At 42.8% G+C, this 23,064-nt stretch overlaps 1 protein-coding gene across 6 annotated transcripts in view; it reads left to right on the top strand.

The window, feature by feature from the left end:
* The window catches only part of AHRR (aryl hydrocarbon receptor repressor), a 456,078-nt gene that overhangs the window by 290,853 nt on the left and 142,161 nt on the right, over positions 1-23,064 (top strand). For 5 of the 6 annotated variants that reach the window (XM_068236645.1, XM_068236646.1, XM_068236643.1 and 2 more), the window contains one exon: positions 9,071-9,183. In XM_068236645.1, the coding sequence (XP_068092746.1) occupies positions 9,071-9,183 (113 nt within the window). Of the gene's footprint in view, positions 1-421; positions 441-9,070; positions 9,184-23,064 lie in introns of those variants that run through there. The other variant, XM_068236649.1, reaches the window with a different exon arrangement.

Below are 23,064 nucleotides of genomic sequence, written 5' to 3' on the forward strand. Positions count from 1 at the left end.
CTATGTGCTATGGAAAACACATATGTGATTCTGCCTAGTGTGTTCCTACCCTTAGTTTTCAGCACAGATGGCTGGGGCATTTACACTTCATGCATGAGTAAATATCTGCACACAGCAGGAGCAATCGTTGCTTACTTTCACTACGTGCAGTAACTGGCAGCAGCTCTGACCTTCCACAGTGTCTGTTGTAATGAGTGTAGAGTAGCTGAACCTTTAGATGAATTCCTACAAGGTAAGCAGTTGAAAATAATATCGGTCTCTAGTCCCTGACTGTGCAGAGCTGAACTAATGCATGAAGTTTCACTTTAATGAAGGTGGAGTTTTAGCAGGAGCATTTCCCAGTAATTGTGCAATCTAACCAAACCTTAAAAATAGTTTCAACTATACCCTGGCTGAAAGCAGACATCCCTAAAGTTCTTGTGCAGTGAGATAATGACCCTGTAACTTACACCGATTTTTGTATTGGTAAAAGGGCAACAAAAGAGATTTATATTATACCAAAAATGCAGTAATACCAAAAATGCCATAGCCTGACATGAGTACATAATACTTCATAATCTGAAACTTGCACTGAATTGTTCTCTGTTTTATACTGTTTTATAGAACGCTTCTTTTGTATTTGCAATAGAATGATGAGGTGAATTCTTCCTTTTTCCTAAAAAAGAAAGGGGTATATTGTTAGTGTATGACTTTAGAAACATAAAATACATGTGCACAATAAAAAAAATAAAAAAAGGTGTTTTGGCCTCAGAGGAAGCTCTGTGTGAGGTCATCATGCTGTCCCACCTAGCACCCACCACATGAGCATCACCTGGAATGTCAATTTGCATGCAGGATATTTAAATGAATATTTGAATGTGCTTCAATACGCTGCTTTGCACAGCTACTGCATGACTTCATCCCTGACATATACAGCATATGCAGCAATAAACAGTCAGCAGTGCTGGTTTTCTTGCCTTTTCCACAATGTAAAAAGGTGTTTTATATACCTGAGCACGCCACGGCTAACCAGGTGGCGTAGCCCTGCATATAGTCATTCACACCCACGAATCCTGCCAAAGTGGTAGTGTCGACACAAGCTGTCCTCTTCATTGCTACTCATTGCTAAATATGCTTGTGTGTTGTTGGGTAAGTTAGGTCAGGTAGGGGCAGGCGTGGATTTACAGCACTGGAGCCTATAGGCTATAGGCTCAGATGTCCTGGCACCCTAGACTTCACCCTCCATGAACCTACAAACCCCCGCCGAACTGCACCGCAAGTGTGCTGGCCCAGCTGTCACTTCTCCCTTACTTCCCTTGCCTTTCATAGGTAGCTACAGGTGCCCCTTAGCATTAGGTAGCCAGAAGTACTCTCAATATTAAGTAACCAGAAATGCCCCCGACTGAAGGGCAATCTTGTCAGTGGAATGCAGAGAGCTGGGTGAGTAACCTCTAATTAACGCTCAGCTCAGAACTTTGTATAGGGAAGGATGGAGGGAGGCCCTGGGGAAGGGGGGCACCTTTCCATCATCAGGCGCCTGTAGACACGTGCCTACAGTCCCTTATGGTAAATCCGGGCCCTGGGTGGGGGTAAAAAAGTACTGTATGTAAATGGAATTAAAATGTACCAGACAGATTGTACAGGATCTTCTCAAAAATTAGCATATTGTGATAAAGTTCATTATTTTCTGTAATGTACTGATAAACTTTAGACTTTCATATATTTTAGATTCATTACACACAACTGAAGTAGTTCAAAGCCTTTTATTGTTTTAATATTAATGATTTTAGCATAGAGCTCATGAAAACCCAAAATTCCTATCTCAAAAAATTAGCATATCATGAAAAGGTTCTCTAAACGAGCTATTAACCTAATCATCTGAATCAACTAATTAACTCTAAACACCTGCAAAAGATTCCTGAGGCTTTTAAAAATTCCCAGCCTGGTTCATTACTCAAAACCGCAATCATGGGTAAGACTGCCGACCTGACTGCTGTCCAGAAGGCCATCATTGACACCCTCAAGCAAGAGGGTAAGACACAGAAAGACATTTCTGAACGAAAAGGCTGTTCCCAGAGTGCTGTATCCAGGCACCTCAGTGGGAAGTCTGTGGGAAGGAAAAAGTGTGGCAGAAAACGCTGCACAACGAGAAGAGGTGACCGGACCTAATATCTAATTTTTTGAGAAGATCCTGTATGTGACATAAACAATACAGAAGGGTTTAATGGATTGCAGAGAGGCAGAGGCTGGCACTGCTGAATCAACAATTTATTTGGCTCAATGAGGTGCACTTATGACAGGTCAGTTGGAGTGGCTCTATTAGGCAGTGTGGGCTGTGGGGCTGGAGACTCCAGAGGATGACCCTCTCACACTGCTGTCACTTGTTCATCATGGCTAGACTCCCGTGGTGAACTCGACACTCTTTGGCTATCTAAACTTGGGGGCTACCTCTGATTACCTATGCTAGGAGGTTAATCTAGGGCAACCTATACTTGGGGGGCTAGCTATGGTGACCTATACTTGTGGGCTAACTTTAGTGACCTATACTCTGACTACCTATAGTGGGAGGACACCTCTGGCTATTAATAGTCCTGTTTATCTAAAACTTTTAAGAATTCTACCTGCCTTATACTATTTGAGGGGCACATCTGTCTACCTAATACTGCTACATGGGGGACTCACAGGATCACCGAATGCTTCTAATTAGACGTCAGTTATGGCTACCGTATACCTAGGGACACATATGGCTACTTAATACTACTATCTGGGGAAGGGATCACATGTGTCTTCCTAATAACCCTACCTGGGGAACTCACCAAATACTGCTAACTAGCTGGGTGCACATCTGGCTACCTTATACTAATATCTAGGGCACATGGCTACTTAAAGCTAACCTGTAAAAAAGAAATGCTCCCCTACTGGGTACTAACCTCAGGAGGGGATACTCTTGGATCCTAAAGAGGCTTCCTCCATCTTCTGGATTCTGCACTGATACCCCCAAAATGTGGCTTCCTCGTGCATGCGTGATAGTTTCGTCCTGCTTGGGCCCCGGCGGAAAAAGCCTTGCAATGTGCTGTCCTGAGGTTTTGCACAGTTGTGTAAAGGATTATGATGTTGCAACTTGCAACCTGTTCACTGAACAGAACAGGTATGCAGTGGCGGGTTCACTGAACACAACAGGTATGCAGTGGCGGGTTCACTGAACAGTACAGGTATGCAGTGGCGGGTTCACTGAACAGTACAGGTATACAGTGGCAGGTTCACTGAACACAACAGGTATGCAGTGGCGGGTTCACTGAACAGAACCGGTATACAGTAGCGACTCCACTGAACAGAACAGGTATGCAGTGGCGGGTTCACTGAACAGTACAGGTATACAGTGGCGGGTTCACTGAACAGAACAGGTATACAGTATCGGGTCCACTGAACAGAACAGGTATGCAGTGGCGGGTTCACTGAACAGTACAGGTATACAGTGGCGGGTTCACAGAACAGGTATGCAGTGGCAGGTTCACTGAACAGAACAGGTATGCAGTGGCGGGTTCACTGAACAGGTATACAGTGGCGTGTTCACTGAACAGAACAGGTATACAGTGGCGGGTCCACTGAACAGAACAGGTATGCAGTGGCGGGTTCACAGAACAGGTATGCAGTGGCAGGTTCACTGAACACAACAGGTATGCAGTGGCGGGTTCACTGAACAGGTATACAGTGGCGGGTCCACTGAACAGAACAGGTATGCAGTGGCAGGTTCACTGAACACAACAGGTATGCAGTGGTGGGTTCACAGAACAGGTATGCAGTGGCAGGTTCACTGAACAGGTATGCAGTGGTGGGTTCACTGAACAGGTATGCAGTGGTGGGTTCACTGAACAGGTATGCAGTGGTGGGTTCACAGTACAGGTATGCAGTGGTGGGTTCACAGAACAGGTATGCAGCCAGGAACAAGCTAAGCCTAACTAATCTTTCCCTATGAGAGACAGTCTGCAGCAGCTCGCCCTACTCTCACTAATGCAGGCACACGAGTGACCGTAATGGCCGCCGCTGCCTGCCTTATATAAGGGGTTGGGGCTCCAGGGGCTAGTGTAGCCTAATTGGCTACACTGGGCCTGCTGACTGTGATGTAGAGGGTCAAAGTTGACCCTCCATGTGCATTATGGGGCGAACCGAACTTCCGCAAAGGTTCGCCTGCGGGACGCGAACGCGAACCACGGAAGTTCGCATGGAACCATTCGCAGGCGAACCGTTCGGCCCAACTCTAGTTGCAAGGTGGAGAGCCACACATTTAGAATTTGTGCTACTGCTATATTATTACTACATTATGTGCTACTGCTGATTACAGTTTGGCCGGACACTGAGCATGATAATGTAAGCATGATATTGTGACTCTGTTTGGTCTAGCACTGTTCTGTTTGGCTTTCTGAGGAGGACTCTAGGATATGCATCTAACTAACCGGCGGGTTGTGGTAATCACTGCTGCACTGCCACTGTGCATATACTGCAGGTGTTGCTTCCATCTGTAGGTAGCTTCTACCTGGTAGATCATTTTCTATTCATAATTATCAAAGTAGCTTACAAGCTGAAAAGTGAGGGCACCTCTGCTCTAGTGGATGGTAGCCATAATTCCCCTCAGTATAGGTAGCCATGTGCCCCCTTAGTATAGGTAGCCATAATTCCCCCCAGTATAGGTAGCAAAGTATCCCTCAATTATAGGTAGCCAAGTGTCCCCTTAGTATAGGTAGCCATAATTTCCCCCAGTATAGGTAGCCATAATTACCCCCAATATACATATCCTAGTGTCTCCTCAGTACAAGTAGCCATAATTTTCCCCAGTATAGGTAGCCATACTGCTCCTAACATAGGTTGCCAAGTGCCCTTTCAGTATAGTAGCCATAATGCCCCAGTATAGGTAGTCAATTAAAGTATTTCTCCTCTCCAGGTTCCCACTGATAAGTGTCTGGTCTTCATAGCATCAGCCTGTGCCACTCACTATATGACTTGCAGGCATGTACCTGCAAGTCACATGATGATAGACACCTGCTGCAGCCATGGATATTGGACTCTTAAAATGCTGAGGGGAAGAAGCCGAAAAGTACCAAGAGAGGTGAGATTTTTCTTCTCTGCCCACCCTGTAAGTTCCCCCACAATGTCCCCAGGCAGTGCATTTGTGCCCTGGGCAGAGCTGGCAGTGAAGTGACTGCCAGCGTCTTGCCAGCTTTCTTCTTCCTACTTCTTGAATCTCCTCATTTGCTTTGCTCTCTGCCCCTCTCTCTGCGTAATGGGCGTGGGAAGGGGCAGTGAGCACAGCAGTCACAGAAGATTTGAGGAGGAGGAGAAAGAAGAAAATGGTGCGAGTGGGACACTTAAATATAATACAGCTGCTACACTGCCAACTCTTCTCAGTGCACAGTTATTACACTGCCCTGCAACACAGTCATCATACTGCCTAGGCCCAGGCGTTTGTGGCCTGGCCACAAATCCATCCCTGGTGACAATGGCATCCTCCCATGAGCAGATTCTATTTATTCAGCATGTTGCCTTGGTGGAGTATCACAGCCATTGGTTTCATGCCAGAAGGAAAGGCACTGAAGACTCTGACTCAGGTTATTGACTAAGAAAAGCAATACTGGTTGTTGTAGAATTCAGGAAGAAGAAAGTGTGTCTGAATGGAAGGCTGGATAACTGGCATGTGGGCTGTATGATAAGATCCTTGTGATCGTTAGAAGGTACACAGAAGACTTGGCCAATACCCGCTACCGGAATACATTATACAAATCACATAGCATTAAATGACAAATATATATTTTGTATATTCAGTTCAACAGTACAATACCACGTAAGGTTTCCTCTGTGCACTGACTTTTCTTGCCTCTTGGTACAAACCCATTTTCTCCTCTCAATAATAATGTGTTGGTTGATGGGGAACCCTGCAATGCATCTCAAAGCTTAGGTTCCCTGCCTCACATTATTTTTATTTCCGCTAGGAAGGTCATCTTCAATAAATGAATCTACCAACCTATACCTACAGTGTTGGATTTATTTATTGTATTTATAAAGCGCCAACATATTACGCAGCGCTGGATGTTGGAAATTGATCTATCTGTTTAACCTTGACAGGTTGGATGCTTTAGCACATAAAGAGAAGCGCACTAAACACCTCTTCAAGACCTGGAAACTATTCATTCTAGCCTCCTTTACCACTAAAGAGAAAGATGATTTAATGGAGCATTTCAAATATACCGGCTGGTATTGTACATCTGAACTCCAGGGTTCATTGGGTAGACAGGCACTATCCAAATGATTCTGATCTTCACCTTACTGGAAATATGAGTCTATAACAGTGGAAAAATGATCAGGACATGCAGCAAAGGTTGAACGGGGTTGGGGGCGGGGGGCATCTCTTAGGGGAGGGTACGTCGTACTGGCAAACATGAGGGAGATTGTCAGATATCTACTGCAAATCTTTTTCGTATGTTATGTACGGTTCTCCTGTTGCGGGTATGTTTGACCTGCTTGTTATTAAAATGCAAAAATAATAGTGTTTTGTTTTTGCTATTATGTATTTACACATAATTGCAATAAAGATAGTTCACTTACAACTGCATCTTCAGCTAGGTATATTTACTGTAAGTTAAAGAGACTCTGTAACAAATTGTTTATCTTTATTTCTTCTATGCTATAAGTTCCTATGCCTTTTCTAATGTGGTCTGGCTTACTGCAGCTTTTCCTAATTGCACAGTAGCTGTGTTATCTCTGTTATATGATCTAATCTTCTCTCTATAGTCGGCACAGTCAGGCTGAGGCAGTCAGACTGGAATGTGCAGGGCTGCTTGTGATTAGCTAGAAGCTGTACACACCCCCTGCAGGCTCTGTGTGACTAACACACTCTGCTTAGCTGAGCCTATTAGAAGCTGGTTAGTTTGTTTGTAAACACTGCCTAAAACTGGCAATTACAAGCCAGGTTTGCAGCAGAGAATGGCAGAAACAGCACAGAGGGGACCAGGAGCACATAATGAATAGAATGGTATGCTTTTTATTGTAAGAATTTCAGAGTACAGATTCTCTTTAAGTAACATTTTCCTGCACATTAAGTGAATTAAAAAAATAAGAACTGCTGCATGTGATTAGATGAAGACAAGCTCTGTTAACTTTATGTTACCCTTATCTACTATATTTGTTATGTGGTAAGGTCTTGTATTCAGTATTGCCACCAAGTGATGACAGGAGGTATTGCAATTATTTGTAAGCTTTGTCCATACTTTTGTATTTTTGTGACAATTATGTTATTACTTTATGCTAGGTACAGACTATTCAATTTCCTGTCCAACTGACGGGAAACAGACAATTATTTCCGATGTGTCCAATCTGTTTCTGAGCGATAAAGGGTACCCAACATTATGCTGCATCAAGAATTTCACAGCATTTCAGTCCCTACCTGCAAAGAAGCTGGCAGTCAAAAATACATTAGTTGATTTCAACGTAACTGTAGATTTCTATATTCACCGCCATGCTCTTGAGATGTCATTATTAATGAACCATGAATTTACCATTTTCATTCTAAGTGTTTTTTAACTCCTATACACTCCTAGTATTGTAAATGTGATGCTTTGGTCAGAGTTTGCCTATCGACAGAAGCTAATCTTTTACATGTGCTTCTTTTCCCCAGGCATGTTAGGTGCAACATGGTGTGCCAGTATATAACAAATGCCTCAATTGTAGGGCAGTGTCAAATGGGGATATGATAGTGGTGTGCCAGTATGCACGGATGATATATCAATCAGCAGACTGTGACATTAGTTTTAGGAAAACTATCTAAAAGTTTAGTAAGCAGAGTTCTTAAATGTAGCTTTTTTGTGTTAGATGAGGTTTCTCCAGCTAAAAATGCTGTTTTGAAAAATTTGTCATGTGACCTGTATAGACCATCTAACAGCAAGGAGAAATGAGTTCTACTGCTACTTGGTTCTGCAGCATCATGGCATTTTGCATGCAGGGAAATGGGGTCCAGACAGAGCTCTCTGTGAAGATTGGGCCCAGCAGCTCTATTAAATTCTATAATTATTATTACAGTATTATTATTAGTATGTCCTACAAGAAATGGATAGTGAAAGGGATCTTGACTTTAAAGAGAACCCGAGGTGGTTTCTTGTGGGGCAGATGGGACAGAGAGGCATGTTCTCTGCCTCATGACATGTCTGTATATCCCCATACCACCGCTCTCTGCCTCCCCCTCCCACTGCCGTGCTACAGCCCCACTACATCCACAATATTTGTCGCTGTCTCTGAGGTAAACACATGGGAGACTGATTCCCTGTTCAGAACGCCCGCCAGGGGCGTTCCTGCAGGGATTCCAGAGCTGCTCTCTCTCCCTGGCCGCGGCCCCTGCCACTCCCCCGCTCTCTCATTCCAGCGTTGTGACCCAGAGGGCACAAAAGTGAAAGTGGGTCATTGCGGGAAACAGGAGCGGCAGGGAGCGGCGGTTTTGGAGGACACCTGATGCACTCCGCCGGATCAGGTAGCCTAGTTTTTTTTTTTTATTTCATGAACCCGCCTCTGGCTCTCTTTAACTCTAAATGGGATTTATCGCACACTGGCTAATCAAGGTGAAGTGCTTAAGGTAGAAGTGGCTGAATGGTGTACTGTTTACTGGTACCATCGGTGATGTAGTAGCCGGGACCAAAACCAGTGAGGAGTCATTGGGCAAAACTACTGTATGTAGTAAAATATAAATATATATATATATATATATATTTTAAATCTCATATATTTAGAAAATATATTCTTTCCTAAATATTGAGTCAATTACTATACAGTACATTATTTGGGCAGTATCTATAAATAAATATGACCTCCTTTTCTCTTAAATCGTTCACCCACAAAGGATTCTGGGAGTTCCAGGGCAATAACAAATTCTGATAAAGACTTGAAGATGTGCCAGATCTTAAAAAGCAAAGTGACGCTTCAGACTGTGAGATATAAAAATTGCATGGTGCTCTTTCTGTGACCCCTGACTGTAACACTTCACTGAATCTATCATACTGATCAGTTCTGTTAATTTTATTATTTATTTATTTTTACTCACCTTGTTTAACAGCAATTGAGGAACAGCGCTCCAAGAAGCAACTCTGCCAGCCAGTCGGTCACGCAATAAAAGAAGACAACCCATCCGGAGGGATTGCCATGCCAGAAGGGGAGCTGCTGCTAGAGGTGGGTGATAAAATGCTATCATTTCCTTAACAGCCAACTATTAATAATTCAAAGCTTTCCCTTTGTGTACAGTAGATCTCTCCGCTATTACACTTGGCTTGGCAAATTGCTCATGCCACTGCAAGTGTATGTCTGTTGCTGTTTGGAAAGATAAGACATGCAATGTTTTCCAACATTGTGCTTGTTGTTTTCCCTCAGAGATGAGGGAAGGAGATGAACAAAAGATCTGAGGATGGCTTATTGCTCTAAAGGTCGGCATGAACATGGCACATTAAAATCGTGGACAAAACATGAAACAAAGATCATTTAAAGAAGAACACAGATGTACTGTAGCTATTTAAAGCAAAAGAAGGCAGATTTATTTTTAGCAACGTTATGTTAGAATATAACTATAAAGTGAACATACACGCATCAGAGTTTGTTGTGATCACTACTTTGTGTTACATCCTAAATTACAGTATATGGGTGATGTTTTTCTTTGAGTCAAAATGTTTAAGGCAGAATTTTCTTATGCCCATCTGGGACAAATAATTCAAGTCCTGTAGAAAAGTTTTTTATTTTATATATACCACATCCTGAGAGCTAGGATGTGCCAAGAGAGGTGTACAGTGCCGCGTACCACTGGAGACACCACAGAATCATCTGATATGTGCTTAGGGAAGGGATGGATCTGATTACTTTGTACCAGATAACTGGAGATTGTCTTATAAAAGGAAATTTATGAGCTGCCAGATTTGGTAAAGTGGTTGAATATATTTATGTGGAATGTTGGCTTTTTTCTCTGATGACCTATGATTGAAATGAAGGCTACATAGATGACTCCTGCCCAATAACACTTTTGGAAGGAGTTAGATTTATCATGAAAGGCACAAGATTAAAATAAAACAAAACAAAAAAAAATTGAGTTTCTTAAAAGCATTTGTGCGCTGTAGCAATGTCCAGTGTAAAATGCTTCTGCAAAATTTTAGAAAGAAGTGACTAAGCATACATAAACTGCCAATTAGCTAATAATAATTGTGACATAATAATTGTGTCCATCAAAGTTTGTATATGTACATACACTCACCTAAAGGATTATTAGGAACACCATACTAATACAGTGTTTGACCCCTTTCGCCTTCAGAACTGCCTTAATTCTACATGGCATTGATTCAACAAGGTGCTGAAAGCATTCTTTAGAAATGTTGGCCCATATGGATAGGATAGCATCTTGCAGTTGATGGAAATTTGTGGGATGCACATCGAGGGCCCGAATATCCATCACATCCCAAAGATACTCTATTGGTTTGAGATCTGGTGACTGTGGGGGCCATTTTAGTACAGGGAACTCATTGTCATGTTCAAGAAACCAATTTGAAATTATTCAAACTTTATGACATGGTGCATTATCCTGCTGGAAGTAGCCATCAGAGGATGGGTACATGGTGGTCATGAAGGGATGGACATGGTCAGAAAAAATGCTCAGGTAGCCCATGGCATTTAAGTGTGCCAAGAAAACATCCCCACACCATTACACCACCACCACCAGCCTGCACAGTGGTAACAAGGCATGATGGATCCATGTTCTCATTCTGTTTAAGCCAAATTCTGACTCTATCGAGACTCATCAGACCAGACAACATTTTTCCAGTCTTTAACTGTCCAATTTTGGTGAGCTCGTGCAAATTGTATCCTCTTTTTCCTATTTGTAGTGGAGATGAGTGGTACCCAGTGGGGTCTTCTGCTGTTGTAGCCCATGCGCCTCAAGGTTGTGCATGTTGTGGCTTCACAAATGCTTTGCTGCATACCTCGGTTGTAATGAGTTATTTCAGTCAACGTTGCTCTTCTATCAGCTTGAATCAGTCGGCCCATTCTCTTCTGACCTCTAGCATCAACAAGGCATTTTCGCCCACAGGACTGCCGCTTACTGGATGTTTTTCCCTTTTCACACCATTCTTTGTAAACCCTAGAACTGGTTGAGCATGAAAATCCCAGTAACTGAGCAGATTGTGAAATACTCAGACCGGCCCATCTGGCACCAACAACCATGCCACACTCAAAATTGCTTAAATCACTTTTCTTTCCCATTCTGACATTCAGTTTGGAGTTCAGGAGATTGTCTTGACAAAAACCACACCCCTAAATGCATTGAAGCAACTGCCATGTGATTGTTTGATTAGATAATTGCATTAATGAGAAATGGGTGTTCCTAATAATCTTTTAGGTGAGTGTAAGTCCCACGTACGGGAACGTCTATATAGTTAAAGGATTTTGTGATGTGCGACACTAAGGGGGTGGTCTATCTCATCAAATGCCCTTGTGGTTTGGCCTATGTGGGCCAAACCACAAGGGAAATAAAGATCAGGCTCAATGAACACAGAGCAGTATACTTAGTCTTAAGAAAAAGATAAGTGAGAAGAAAGACATGAGTAAGGCAACCACTTGCACACCATTTTGTGGAGTTCAAACACAATGCCAGCCAATTGAGGTGGCAGGTATTGGAAGTGGTACAGATGCAGGAAGGCAGACCCCATATGAACACCCTTTTGAGGCGGGAGGCCTGGTGGATGGACAAGCTAGGGACTCAGTTGCCTGGTGGTCTGAATGAAGATTTCAGCCTTAGTTGCGTTTTGTAAATTTGTTATGCTACTCTCTACCCTGGAAAGGGTTAATTAGGATTTTCAAGGAGGTACCCGCCCCCAATGATTAGAGGGAGCGTGTTGTTAATTGTCTATATATGTGTCACTGTTGTCCAGAGATGTAACCACTTGAGAAAGGGCATTTGGCCCGAAACATTGTGCTATTTGTATGCTGCATCCGCAATAGAGAAGCTGGATATTCATCCAAGGAAGGGTTGAGTCCATTGTGGAAATTTGTTTGCTGTGTGTTCGGCTATTGCTGGCATAACATATGTCTATGGCGGAGCCTAGGTCTGACGCAGACTCGGTGTGTAATATGTTGGAAGCAAGAAAAATGGGCAAACTTATAGATCTGAGCACTGTTGACAGGGGCCAACCTGGCATGGCTAGATAACTCACTTAGAGCATCTCTAAAACTGAATGATATCTATGAGACCAGATTAGGAAAGTGTTTTTTATATTTTGGGTGCCCAGTGTATGTACTATGTAGGTATTACACGTTTTCATAGGCAGGTCAGCAATATTCGCTTTTTTGTTGTTTTTTTGTTAATTACAGGTTAACTTTAATATAAGCGGTACAACAATGTGCACGAAAGAGCCGATTGACCCTGCAGAAGTTTTATGTGTGCTGAGTGACTTAAACAGCTGTTCACATCAAGGCCTGCTTGTCACACTCTTCTTTTCAACTGAAGTAACCACAGCAGCCCTGATCTCCAGGGAAGAAAAAAGCAGCTAGATTTCCATCATTCCTATACTAATAGGCCAAATATCATTGGAGTTTTTTTTAATCAACTACAGCTATGAATAAAGTGTCTTTGAAGTTATTACAGTTTTCTTATGGTATCGTGGGAATAGGAAAGCTAATAAAAATTGAGGAAAAATGTAAAACCAGAGACCCCTGAGTCCCTAAATAGTATTTTTTTGGATTAAAATACAGAGATGCAGATTGTGTCATCTGAAATGAAACAACAAGCATCGGTAATGTGATATATACCATTACAATACAGTGCAATGACGTAATCTGAGCACATATGAAACAGCAAGAACATTAATTACAAGTGTTAAACTTATACTGAAGACAGGAGAGGAAGGTACCCGTCTGGCAGAGTGGCTGCAGAGAATGGGAGACTTGATCTCTGCAGCAACTCAAATTTTTATGCTGCAATTGTGCTTTGGATGCACGCATACACCTGTCACTATAAATGGTCCTTCTAACAGCAGTTACATGTAGTAGCAGGTGTACTGTTAATGACAAATCCATTATTCCCACTGATTTGTAACACATGCTACATAGTTGTTTACCTAATCATTAAACATTTCATGTGTGACGTTCAGAAGCTAAGCAGTTATTCCTCCTGGCTTGCTGTAATAGGCTAGTACCCTAGCTGAGATACTATCCACAGCCGAGTGTGTATGCTCTCCTTTGTTTGATTTGATTTCCTTCCACAAGCCCAAGTAAAGTAATCACCCCCCTACACACACACACACACACACACACACACACACACACACACACACACACACACACACACACACACACACACACACACACACACACACACACACACACACACACACACACACACACACACACACACACACACACACACACACACACACACACACACACACACAGTGAAGAAATGGAAAGTATTCTATTGGCCCAGATACATGATGTGTGTGACGAAGGGATAGTAACTCTCAACAGATTAATGCATTAAAATATTAGGATCTTTATTGCAAGCTGAATTAGTAAAAAAAAAAGAAAAAGTAAACATTAACTGTTGTATAATATTTGCACCACAATTGAAGTTAAAGTGGATCCGAGGTGAACTTTTACTCATTGCATAATTGTGTTCCTTTACTATTGTTTATAGGGCATTCCTCAAGCCAAATACTTTTTTGTTTTTGTTTTAATACTCAAATTCCCTATAAACTAAATAGACCATGCCCATAGGTGTTCAGAGAGCCTTGGCAGTAGCAAGGGCTCATGGGAGCTCAGTCTGGACAGGAGGAGGATGAGGTGTTACTAGCCATTGATTTCAGAGGCAGAGAGGAGAAGGGAGGAGGGGGATTAGGTTTTTTTCACAGGCTTAGTGATCAAGATACAGATAAGCCTGCCTCTGTGTAATGTTTACAAACAACATGTCTGCTGTCATTGTATCGCAGGAAGAAATAATAATTTTCTATTAAAGCTGTTTGCAGCTATACTTGCTGTGTAAACGATCTAAACTTTAGATAAGATATATAGACAAGTTACTTGTTATAGTTAGTTTTTCATCTCGGATCTGCTTTAAGGTACATCTGGGAAAGCTCATCAATACTATCAATGCAAAAAAGCATAACCAGCTGCCTTGTACGTTTAAGAAAAAAAATGAAAGAAATAAAATACATATTCAGGCTTTGCTTAAACACTCTTGACCACCATCCAAGGGGTGCTCATCTCGAAGTCTAGACCAGTGGTGGGAAAACTTTTTGAAGGGCCACATAGCGTTTTTAAATTTGATACGGGGTCGGACAATTGTAGGTAGCTAATGCGCCTCCCCCATCCCGGAAGCCAAATGTGGCCCTATTCTTAGTTTTCCCCCAGTTCAGGTAGCTGATGAGCTTCCCCCCTTCCTAACCCCCAGTGTAGGTAGGCAGGCATGCCTCCAGTATTAAGTATCCCCCTCCCACAGTGTAGGTAGCCAGATGTTCTCCCAGTATTAGGCAGCCCCCTCCCCAGTTTAGATAGCCTGGTGTACCCCAGTATTAGCAACACCCCCTCCCCCCCCCCGTTTAAGTTGACTGGTGTGCCCCAGCATTAACAGTATTTGTTGACCCAGAAATACACATAATTGGCAGCATTTTTCCATAAAATACACATACTTGGGCTGCATTTTCCCTTTAAAAAAAATTAAGAGAAAACTAATGTAATATAACATAAGCTATAATAATTATGGTCTAAAATCCAGGTATAAAAACAGTAGTAGTTTGATCTTACCTACTTCAAGGAACAAACCACATGAGGTACATATAATGTTTATTAATGTGTATAAGGCAACACATTTCTTGGTACTGGCTCGCTTCCTCCGGTCAATGTAAAGTGCCTGCGTTTCAGCAGTCATGAGTGTCGGCGCCTCTATTTAAAATATATATATATATATATATATATATATATATATATATATATATATATATATATTAGGCAGCATTTCTCCAATAAAATATGAGGCAGGGTTCTCCTTTAGTGCCACACTCCCCTCCCCTCTCCCATTCCCCAGATAGTGCTTCCTAATAGCCCTGGTGTTAGTGGTGGCACCTGAAAAGAAAAGTAATCTACTCACCTGGCAGGCAACTCCTTTCTCAATCTCCAGCATCGCTCCTGTGCTGTCAAGGCAGAGCAGGGCTACAGGAAAATTGCGGCCAGAGCCCAGCACTGGAGACACAAATAGACTACAGTGCTGGGCTCCAGGCGCCATTTTTCCTGTAGGCCTTCTGCTGAAATACAGATTACTGTTGGACGCTGCAAGCCAGTTCACCTACTGGAGGGACACATGATCTAGTCCTGCATTGTTGGGTCAGATAATATAGCCATGTAGGGCATGGCCATGGGCTATAGTTTGCCCACCCCTGGTCTACATATTGTCACATTTTTGGCTGGTATACACCATGCAATTTTCCGTCAGATCAATGGGTCGAATTGACAATTTCTATCATGTCCAATCTGCTCCGGATTGAGAATGGGATCAATTTTAAGATCATTACTGCACAAAAATCGATCCCACTCTCAGTCGGGAACAGATTGGAAATGACGGAAATTATCGCTTTGACGGGAAATGTTATGGTGAGTACCAGGCAGAGGTTGAGGACTTACAATATAACCATTATAAGTAGCATTCAATTCACAATCTGCCTATATGCACAGCCAGACTGATCCTGATTTGAAAATTGATCTGAGGATTATGGAAAACCCAAAGAGCTCATGGTGACCCAGAACCATTAGGAAGGTATAAGAGGCGTAAAAAGACCAAAAATCCCTCTAAAAAAGCTATGCTAAATATAATTTAGCCTTCTTAAAACGAAAGGTATTTACAATAATTCAGCTCGAAGTCATCTCCCTTGATGCATCACTGCCAAATATGAAAATAATCTCTTCACACCCCTAAAAGCCAGGTTCATTCAGTCTCCGGCAAAACAGCATCAATTGATTTTGTGGATTCAGATGAAGCAAGATGATGAAGCTAGTCTGAAATCAATCAGGACCACTGTATCATATCTTCCCACCTCTATAGTGTGTGACACCTATTGCCTTGTAAATCAGTAGTGTGAGGCTGATGATGCTAATGATGGAGTAGCGATGAGGATGTTTCATTGTATAGTAACAGGAAACTGTGAGAAACAGGGCAATAACATCACTTGCATGTCTATAAAGTGTGGCAAGCCTTTGTGAACAGCAACACCTGTACAAATGGATATATTATTCGGTATGTAAAGCAATAACATAAAGTATATCTGTTTCAAATGTACATTTACGGTAGTTGTTGCCTAAAGTTCCACTTTAATCTCCAGCTCATTATGTCATGCACTGGATTTTCAAGCTGATGTTTTTGTCTATACAGGGTCGAACTATGTCTGAAATTACACTTTCTTATTACAGCAGTGCTCATAATCCTTTTCATGCTTTCTTTTGCTGCTCGTTAGATCATGAGACTTCTCTAATGGAAACATTATTTACATTCCTCATACATACTTCAATTATTGTATAAGAGCATAATTCTGTTTTGTCTAGAGAATAACACAGCATATAGATTTCATCCCGCTCCTTAAATATGTAGGATTACAATTAAATCCCAAACCCATATATAATATCATAAATAGTATTACATTAGAAGCTAGAAATAAAATGCAGCTTTCCTTCAAAAGTTTAAAAAAGCAAATTGCTGATTTCAGTGACACAGTCAGAAGAAAGATATGCTGAGTGATATGCCACAAATGATGTGTTCCTGGATTGTGAATAACAGTATTATCATCACATTTGCATTCACTTATTTTAACTTGGGAAACACCCTTACCATTTATGTATATGGAATTACACATCCACAGAGAAATGCAGCAACAACAACTCTTCTTAAAGCGTTGCCCAGCATGCCTTAAAATGCCTGTTAATACTAGATCAGTGACTTTGTGTATCACCAAAAGTAGAAAATAGCTACCATTACTAAAGGAAGAATCTGAATGAAGTGACTCAAACAAGACACTTTATTAAGTTCTATTTTGTGGGCAGTTGCTGTAGGCAAACAAGCATGCTAGTATTGATCTGATTAGGTCTTAGGCACAAACAATTTCATTCCAGCGCAGGAGACTTGGGCACAGCAGTGAGTAACTTCAGCGCCGTCAGAGGACGGAGTTGAAGTTACTGATAAAACACTATGATTCAGCCTCCAGCAATTGCTGGAAGCCAAATGATTTCATTCCCCACCATCCATGGCGGCCTGGAGGGGGAATAGTATTTAACATCAATGGGAATTTGTGCAGGAGCAGGATAAGCCATACAGCGTGTATCCTGCGCCCAAGTCTCCTGCCCAGATTCCTCTCGTACGCCTTAGGCAGGGGTCACACTTTCAGTTTTCTGCACACTATGTGCGTTCGTATGCAGGAGTTCTCAAATCAGTTTTTCAGTGTAGAAAATGCTCTTGAAAATAGACCAGTGTGATCCCTGCCTTAAACACAAGTATTCATTCCTCAGTACAGCTTTGGTACAGCTTTGGGGGTGCATAAGCTAACTGAAGTACACAGTATGTGCTGCATCTTTGAATGTATGGAGTAAATCGCCAAGACCAAACTGCTAATCGGTTTATGAATATTACTAGTGTTGACTGGGCCTTGATGACTAGAAATTACAACACAATCATCAGATGGGAAGATATATCCTAATTATGTGTAGTAATAAAAACATTTAAAAAAATGAAGACCTACACAAAGGTACATGAAATATCCTACAAAGAAGATGTAAACCCAACAGATCATGTGTTGACAGGGAATGAGGAGTAGCAGATGTGGGGATTAGGCCACTGATTACCTTCTAGATCATGTACGGCACCTCACTAATACATGTTATGTTATGCTGCACCCCCCTTCCCTTTGGTCTGCCTTAAAAGCACATTCTTATGTTTTTGGAATGTTCTACAAAAATAGGATGGCCACCAAAAGTTTTGAAATGTATTTTTTCCTGTAGTGACAGAAACAAGTTGTGATAGACACAGACTGAATGACAGACCATCTTTAAAGATGGATGGAGCATATGGTTAGAATGAATGCACAATAAACTAAGAACCTGAAATTCCTAGTAAAGACTCCCACATTTTTCATTCTTAGTAAAGGTCAATATGGGACTATGCCATTACACACAATTTCCATCCTTGATGCAATCATTTGTGAGTTTCCCTTTGGATAAGACAGTCATGTGGTCCAGAATCCATTTACAAAACTGTCAGCTGTCAGGAGAGTGGACATTCCCCAGCTAGTGAACAACTTTTTTTCCTTTCACCTTACTCCTCCCACCTGCCCCACTGTTATTGGGAGATTAATCTCTTAGCAGCTCTGGGAGCCGGAGGGATTGGTCACGAGATTGGCTCTGTGTCTGCAGGGAAAGACTAGCTAATGCTCTCTCCTGAGTCCTCCTTGAATACCTCATATGGGTCATGAGGGGAATGGGGAGGGGTTTTTGACAGCAATCAGCAAGACCTATTCTGTCCAATAAAATGCAGTGTCTTGTCAACAGGAGATACCCTGCCAGACATATTTTCTGCCATGGGCATTAAAATGGGTGGCTGACCCAATGCTTTCATATATTTTTTTTCCTTACCTAATATGTTGTGACAGTCAGACATAAACAAAATACCAAATCCCATTCTATAAATTAATTGAATGTGTAGTCAAAAATGTGTGCACTGTAAGTGGAACAATTCTAAAAGCAGATTGCACAGTTCTTATGTAGGGATGAGCAGGCACATTTTCCAAATTTGATTTCACAGTGCCTTGGCCTATTTCCCCTTACCATACTTTTTCACAGTATTGCAGCATATTTTGCTTTAAAATTAGCCTTTCACATTTCTGCAAATTCATTGGTAAAGTTCATGGCAAAATTGCATTGAGCCAATACAACCAGTGGCGTTGCTAGGATCCTAAGAGATTAGGGGCACCTATGGGCACCGGTGAGGGTGAACCTGCGGCGCGCTTAGCATACACACATTCAATTTTGACTGGTCAATCACTTACCAGCTTACAGACTTACAGACTATGAACAGTGCCGAGATCTCATAATACCTAGAAGTAGTAAAATTGGCTACTCAAAATTGTATGAGTGTGCCAGCCTTTACAGCTTATACTGTACATACTGGAGGAGGCAGGGATGAGCACACAATACAGCTGGTTTACAATCAGTGAAGGCACAGAGTAACAGCTTATACTGTACATACTGGAGAGAGCAGAGATCAGCACACACTGCACCTAGTTTACTATCAGTACAGGCACAGAGTAACAGCTTATACTGTACATACTGGAGGTAGCAGAGATCAGCACACACTGCAGCTAGCTTACTATCAGTACAGGCCCAGAGTAACAGCTTATACAGTACATACTGGTGGTAGCAGAGATCAGCACACACTGCAGCTAGTTTACTATCAGTACAGGCCCAGAGCAACAGCTTATACTGTACATACTGGAGGTAGCAGCGATCAGCACACACTGCAGCTAGTTTACTATCAGTACAGGCCCAGAGTAACAGCTTATACTGTACATACTGGAGAGAGCAGAGATCAGCACACACTGCAGCTAGTTTACTATCAGTACAGGCCCAGAGTAACAGCTTATACTGTACATACTGGAGAGAGCAGAGATCAGCACACACTGCAGCTAGTTTACTATCAGTACAGGCCCAGAGCAACAGCTTATACTGTACATACTGGAGAGGGCAGAGATCAGCACACACTGCAGCTAGTTTACTATCAGTACAGGCACATAGTAACAGCTTATACTGTAATGGGGCATGGAGGATGGGGCTCAGGCACAGACACACACAATAAGGAATAGAGGCTGAAGCGCGCACACACATACATACATACATACACACACACACACACACACACATATATATATATAGAAAAACAAAAGTTTGCTTTCCTAAAACAGAAAGAATTTGCGATAATTCAGGTTGGAGTGAGCTTGAGATGTCTCCCAGGCACCACTGCTGAATATATGCAAATTAACCATTGTACCCTTAGAGGCTAAACACACCTCCAGAACCGCTGGAATGCAATGATGTGTCAGCTTGTTAATATGTACAGAGCCATAATAATCCAACATGCATACAGACTGTTTCGGATTGTTTGATCCTCATCAGTGCATGGCATGGATTAATTTGGCTCTATGGAGTAGGGCTTGTAAATCCGAGAGGCACAGACTAACCAGCAAGCTCATGGTGACCCAGAACTCATTGGGGTGTGTAAGGGACTACAATGGTCCTAAAAGCCCCCTTACTAAGATGTTAAGAAAAACAAAAGTTTGCTTTCCTAAAACAGAAAGAATTTGCGATAATTCAGGTTGGAGTGAGCTTGAGATGTCTCCCAGGCACCACTGCTGAATATATGCAAATTAACCATTGTACCCTTAGAAGTATATATATATATATATATATATATATATATACTTACACACACATATACATATATACACACACACACCCACAATGGGGCACAGAGGCTGGGGCACAGATACACACACAAAATGGGGCATAGCGAATGGGAGACACACACTCACACACACAATGTGGCACAGAGGAAGGGGCATGTATATACGCAATGGGAGACAGACAGACACACACACACACACACACACACACACACACACACACACACACACACACACACACACACACACACACACACACACACACCAGACACTCCACACACTCCACACACACAGACACACTCCACACACTCCACACACACAGACACACTCCACACACTCCACACACACAGACACACTCCACACACACTCCACAGAGAACAAGCCTGGCAGAGTAAACAGTATACTACCTCCTCCCTGGTCTGCCACACATGGGGTTAACTAGCTGACGCGGCTGCATCCTGCCTGTGTCCCGAGTCCGACCTCCAGGCTGGCTCGCCTCTGACAGTTATTCTCCCCCTCACTTGGCACTGCAGCTCTGCAGTAGAGGCTTGCTGAGCGCTCCTCAGGCCTCTCAGTCCCGCTTGGTGGCATGCGGAGGGTCAGCGAGGGTCAGCGGGCACCGGGCGGGCAATTCAAACTGGCTCCGAGGAGTCTCCACTACACGTGCAGGGGCGGAGCTACTCACGCTCTCTCCAGCCCCCTGCCTATTCCTTCAATCTCGTGCCCCCTGCCTGGTGCTCCTGATTGGGCAGGGGGAGGATGGACAAGGGGATCAGCAGTGCCGCTGATGATTCTGAGCAGCGAGCACCGCCCACAACATGGCGGCTGCCGTATTGTGTAAACAGCGGCCGTGCAAAGCAAATACATTCGGGGCACTCCCGTTGGGCACCCCAGAGCACTAATTAGGGGCACCCCAAAGCCATATCTGTGGCACGTGCCACCGATATATGACACTAGCGACGCCTCTGAATACAACCAACTTTAATGATTAATAGCAAAGCCCCCCACATGCTATAATCACCAAATTTGCTAGGTATGTTAAAGAGAACCAATCGTCCACTTTGTTTCTGAAGTTTGTCCTGGTTTCTAACAGCTATAGGAGCTGCCATGTTCCCCCCTCCCCTACTAGCTGCCCATTATTTATCCAGAGGAAGGTGTGAAGATAGCATATGTGGCTTCTCTAAACTCTTTGAAGCACAGTGTCCTATCTCTCCACCACCCCAACCTCCCCCCACCGATGAAAGCTTGTGTTTACCCTCCGCTAATGTGCGCAATAAAATAATTGCATCAGTCCTTATCTGCCTGAAATTTTGTATGGTCCGGGAGGCCTTGGAAGTGGAGTAATAAAGGTCTCTGCTAAACTTTTAAATGTACAAATAAAAGGTAAAATTAATTTTTTTTTCAATAATGAGCCACATTGTTGGCATGCATTTTTAATGTGCTATAGAGATGCCCTGGGTGCTAAAAGTGGTGCTTGGTTCACTCTAAGGAGAATAGTGGGAACAAGGGGTTTTGTAGTTTTTGAAAAAAAACTATTTTACATTTACGATAGGAAAATGTTTTTTAAGTGCAGTTAAAAACAAGTTTAACAAGGGCACCCCCAGAAGCCCATCCCCCAGGTGGAATTGGTATAGGGGCACTAATGTACACCTTACCCGTTTTCAAAAAGAGTTAAAAGTAAAATAAAAACTTAACAATAAATAAAGTATTTTAATAGTCTTAACTACACATAAATGCTTACCTTTAATTAATGTTCCCACGCCAATATCCTATAGAGATGGCCTGAACGGTTTGACCGCGAACATATTCGCGCGAACTTTGGTGGTTCGCGTTCGCAGTGAACCGCGAACTATATGCGAGTTCGACCCGCCCCCTATACTACATCATTAGGGTCAACTTTGATCCTCTACATCACAGTCAGCAGACACAGGGTAGCCAATAAGGCTACACTCCCTCCTGGAGCCCCCCGCCCCCTTATAAAACGCAGGCAGCGTCAGCCTTTTCATTCACTCGTGTGGCTGCAGTAATTAGAGAAGGGAGAGAACCTGCTGACATTGGGAAAGCTTAGTTAGGCTCTTGTGTTAGGCTTGTTAGGTTGCTCCTTCTTGCTGATACTTATTGCTAAAAAGTAGTCCTCATCCTCAACAGCTCTTTTGAGAGCTAATGTTATTCTTGTGATCTACTTTTGTGTGTGTGTGTCCCACAGACACTTGTGTTGCATATACAGCCCTGTCAGTCAGTCGCAGCTGCTGGACCTTGGCCCCTTGGTAATTCCTACTGTGTCACTGCCAGGCCCAGCACATTCAGTGACTACCTGTGTGTGTGACAGCTGCACATTTGTAATGCCAATCACTGCATACCCACCTGTTCAGTGCACCAACCTACCTACGTGAGCGCACACAGTTTTATATACCACCAGTCGCTGCACCTGTTCACGGTACCTGTGTGTGTGACAGCTGCACATTTGTAATATCAATCACTGCATACCCACCTGTTCAGTGCATCTACCTACCTACGCGAGCACACGCAGTTTTATATACCACCAGTCACTGCACCTGTTCACGGTACCTGTGTGTGTGACAGCTGCACATTG

This window comes from Hyperolius riggenbachi, chromosome 5, assembly GCF_040937935.1.
Source record: "Hyperolius riggenbachi isolate aHypRig1 chromosome 5, aHypRig1.pri, whole genome shotgun sequence".
Lineage (NCBI taxonomy): Eukaryota > Metazoa > Chordata > Amphibia > Anura > Hyperoliidae > Hyperolius > Hyperolius riggenbachi.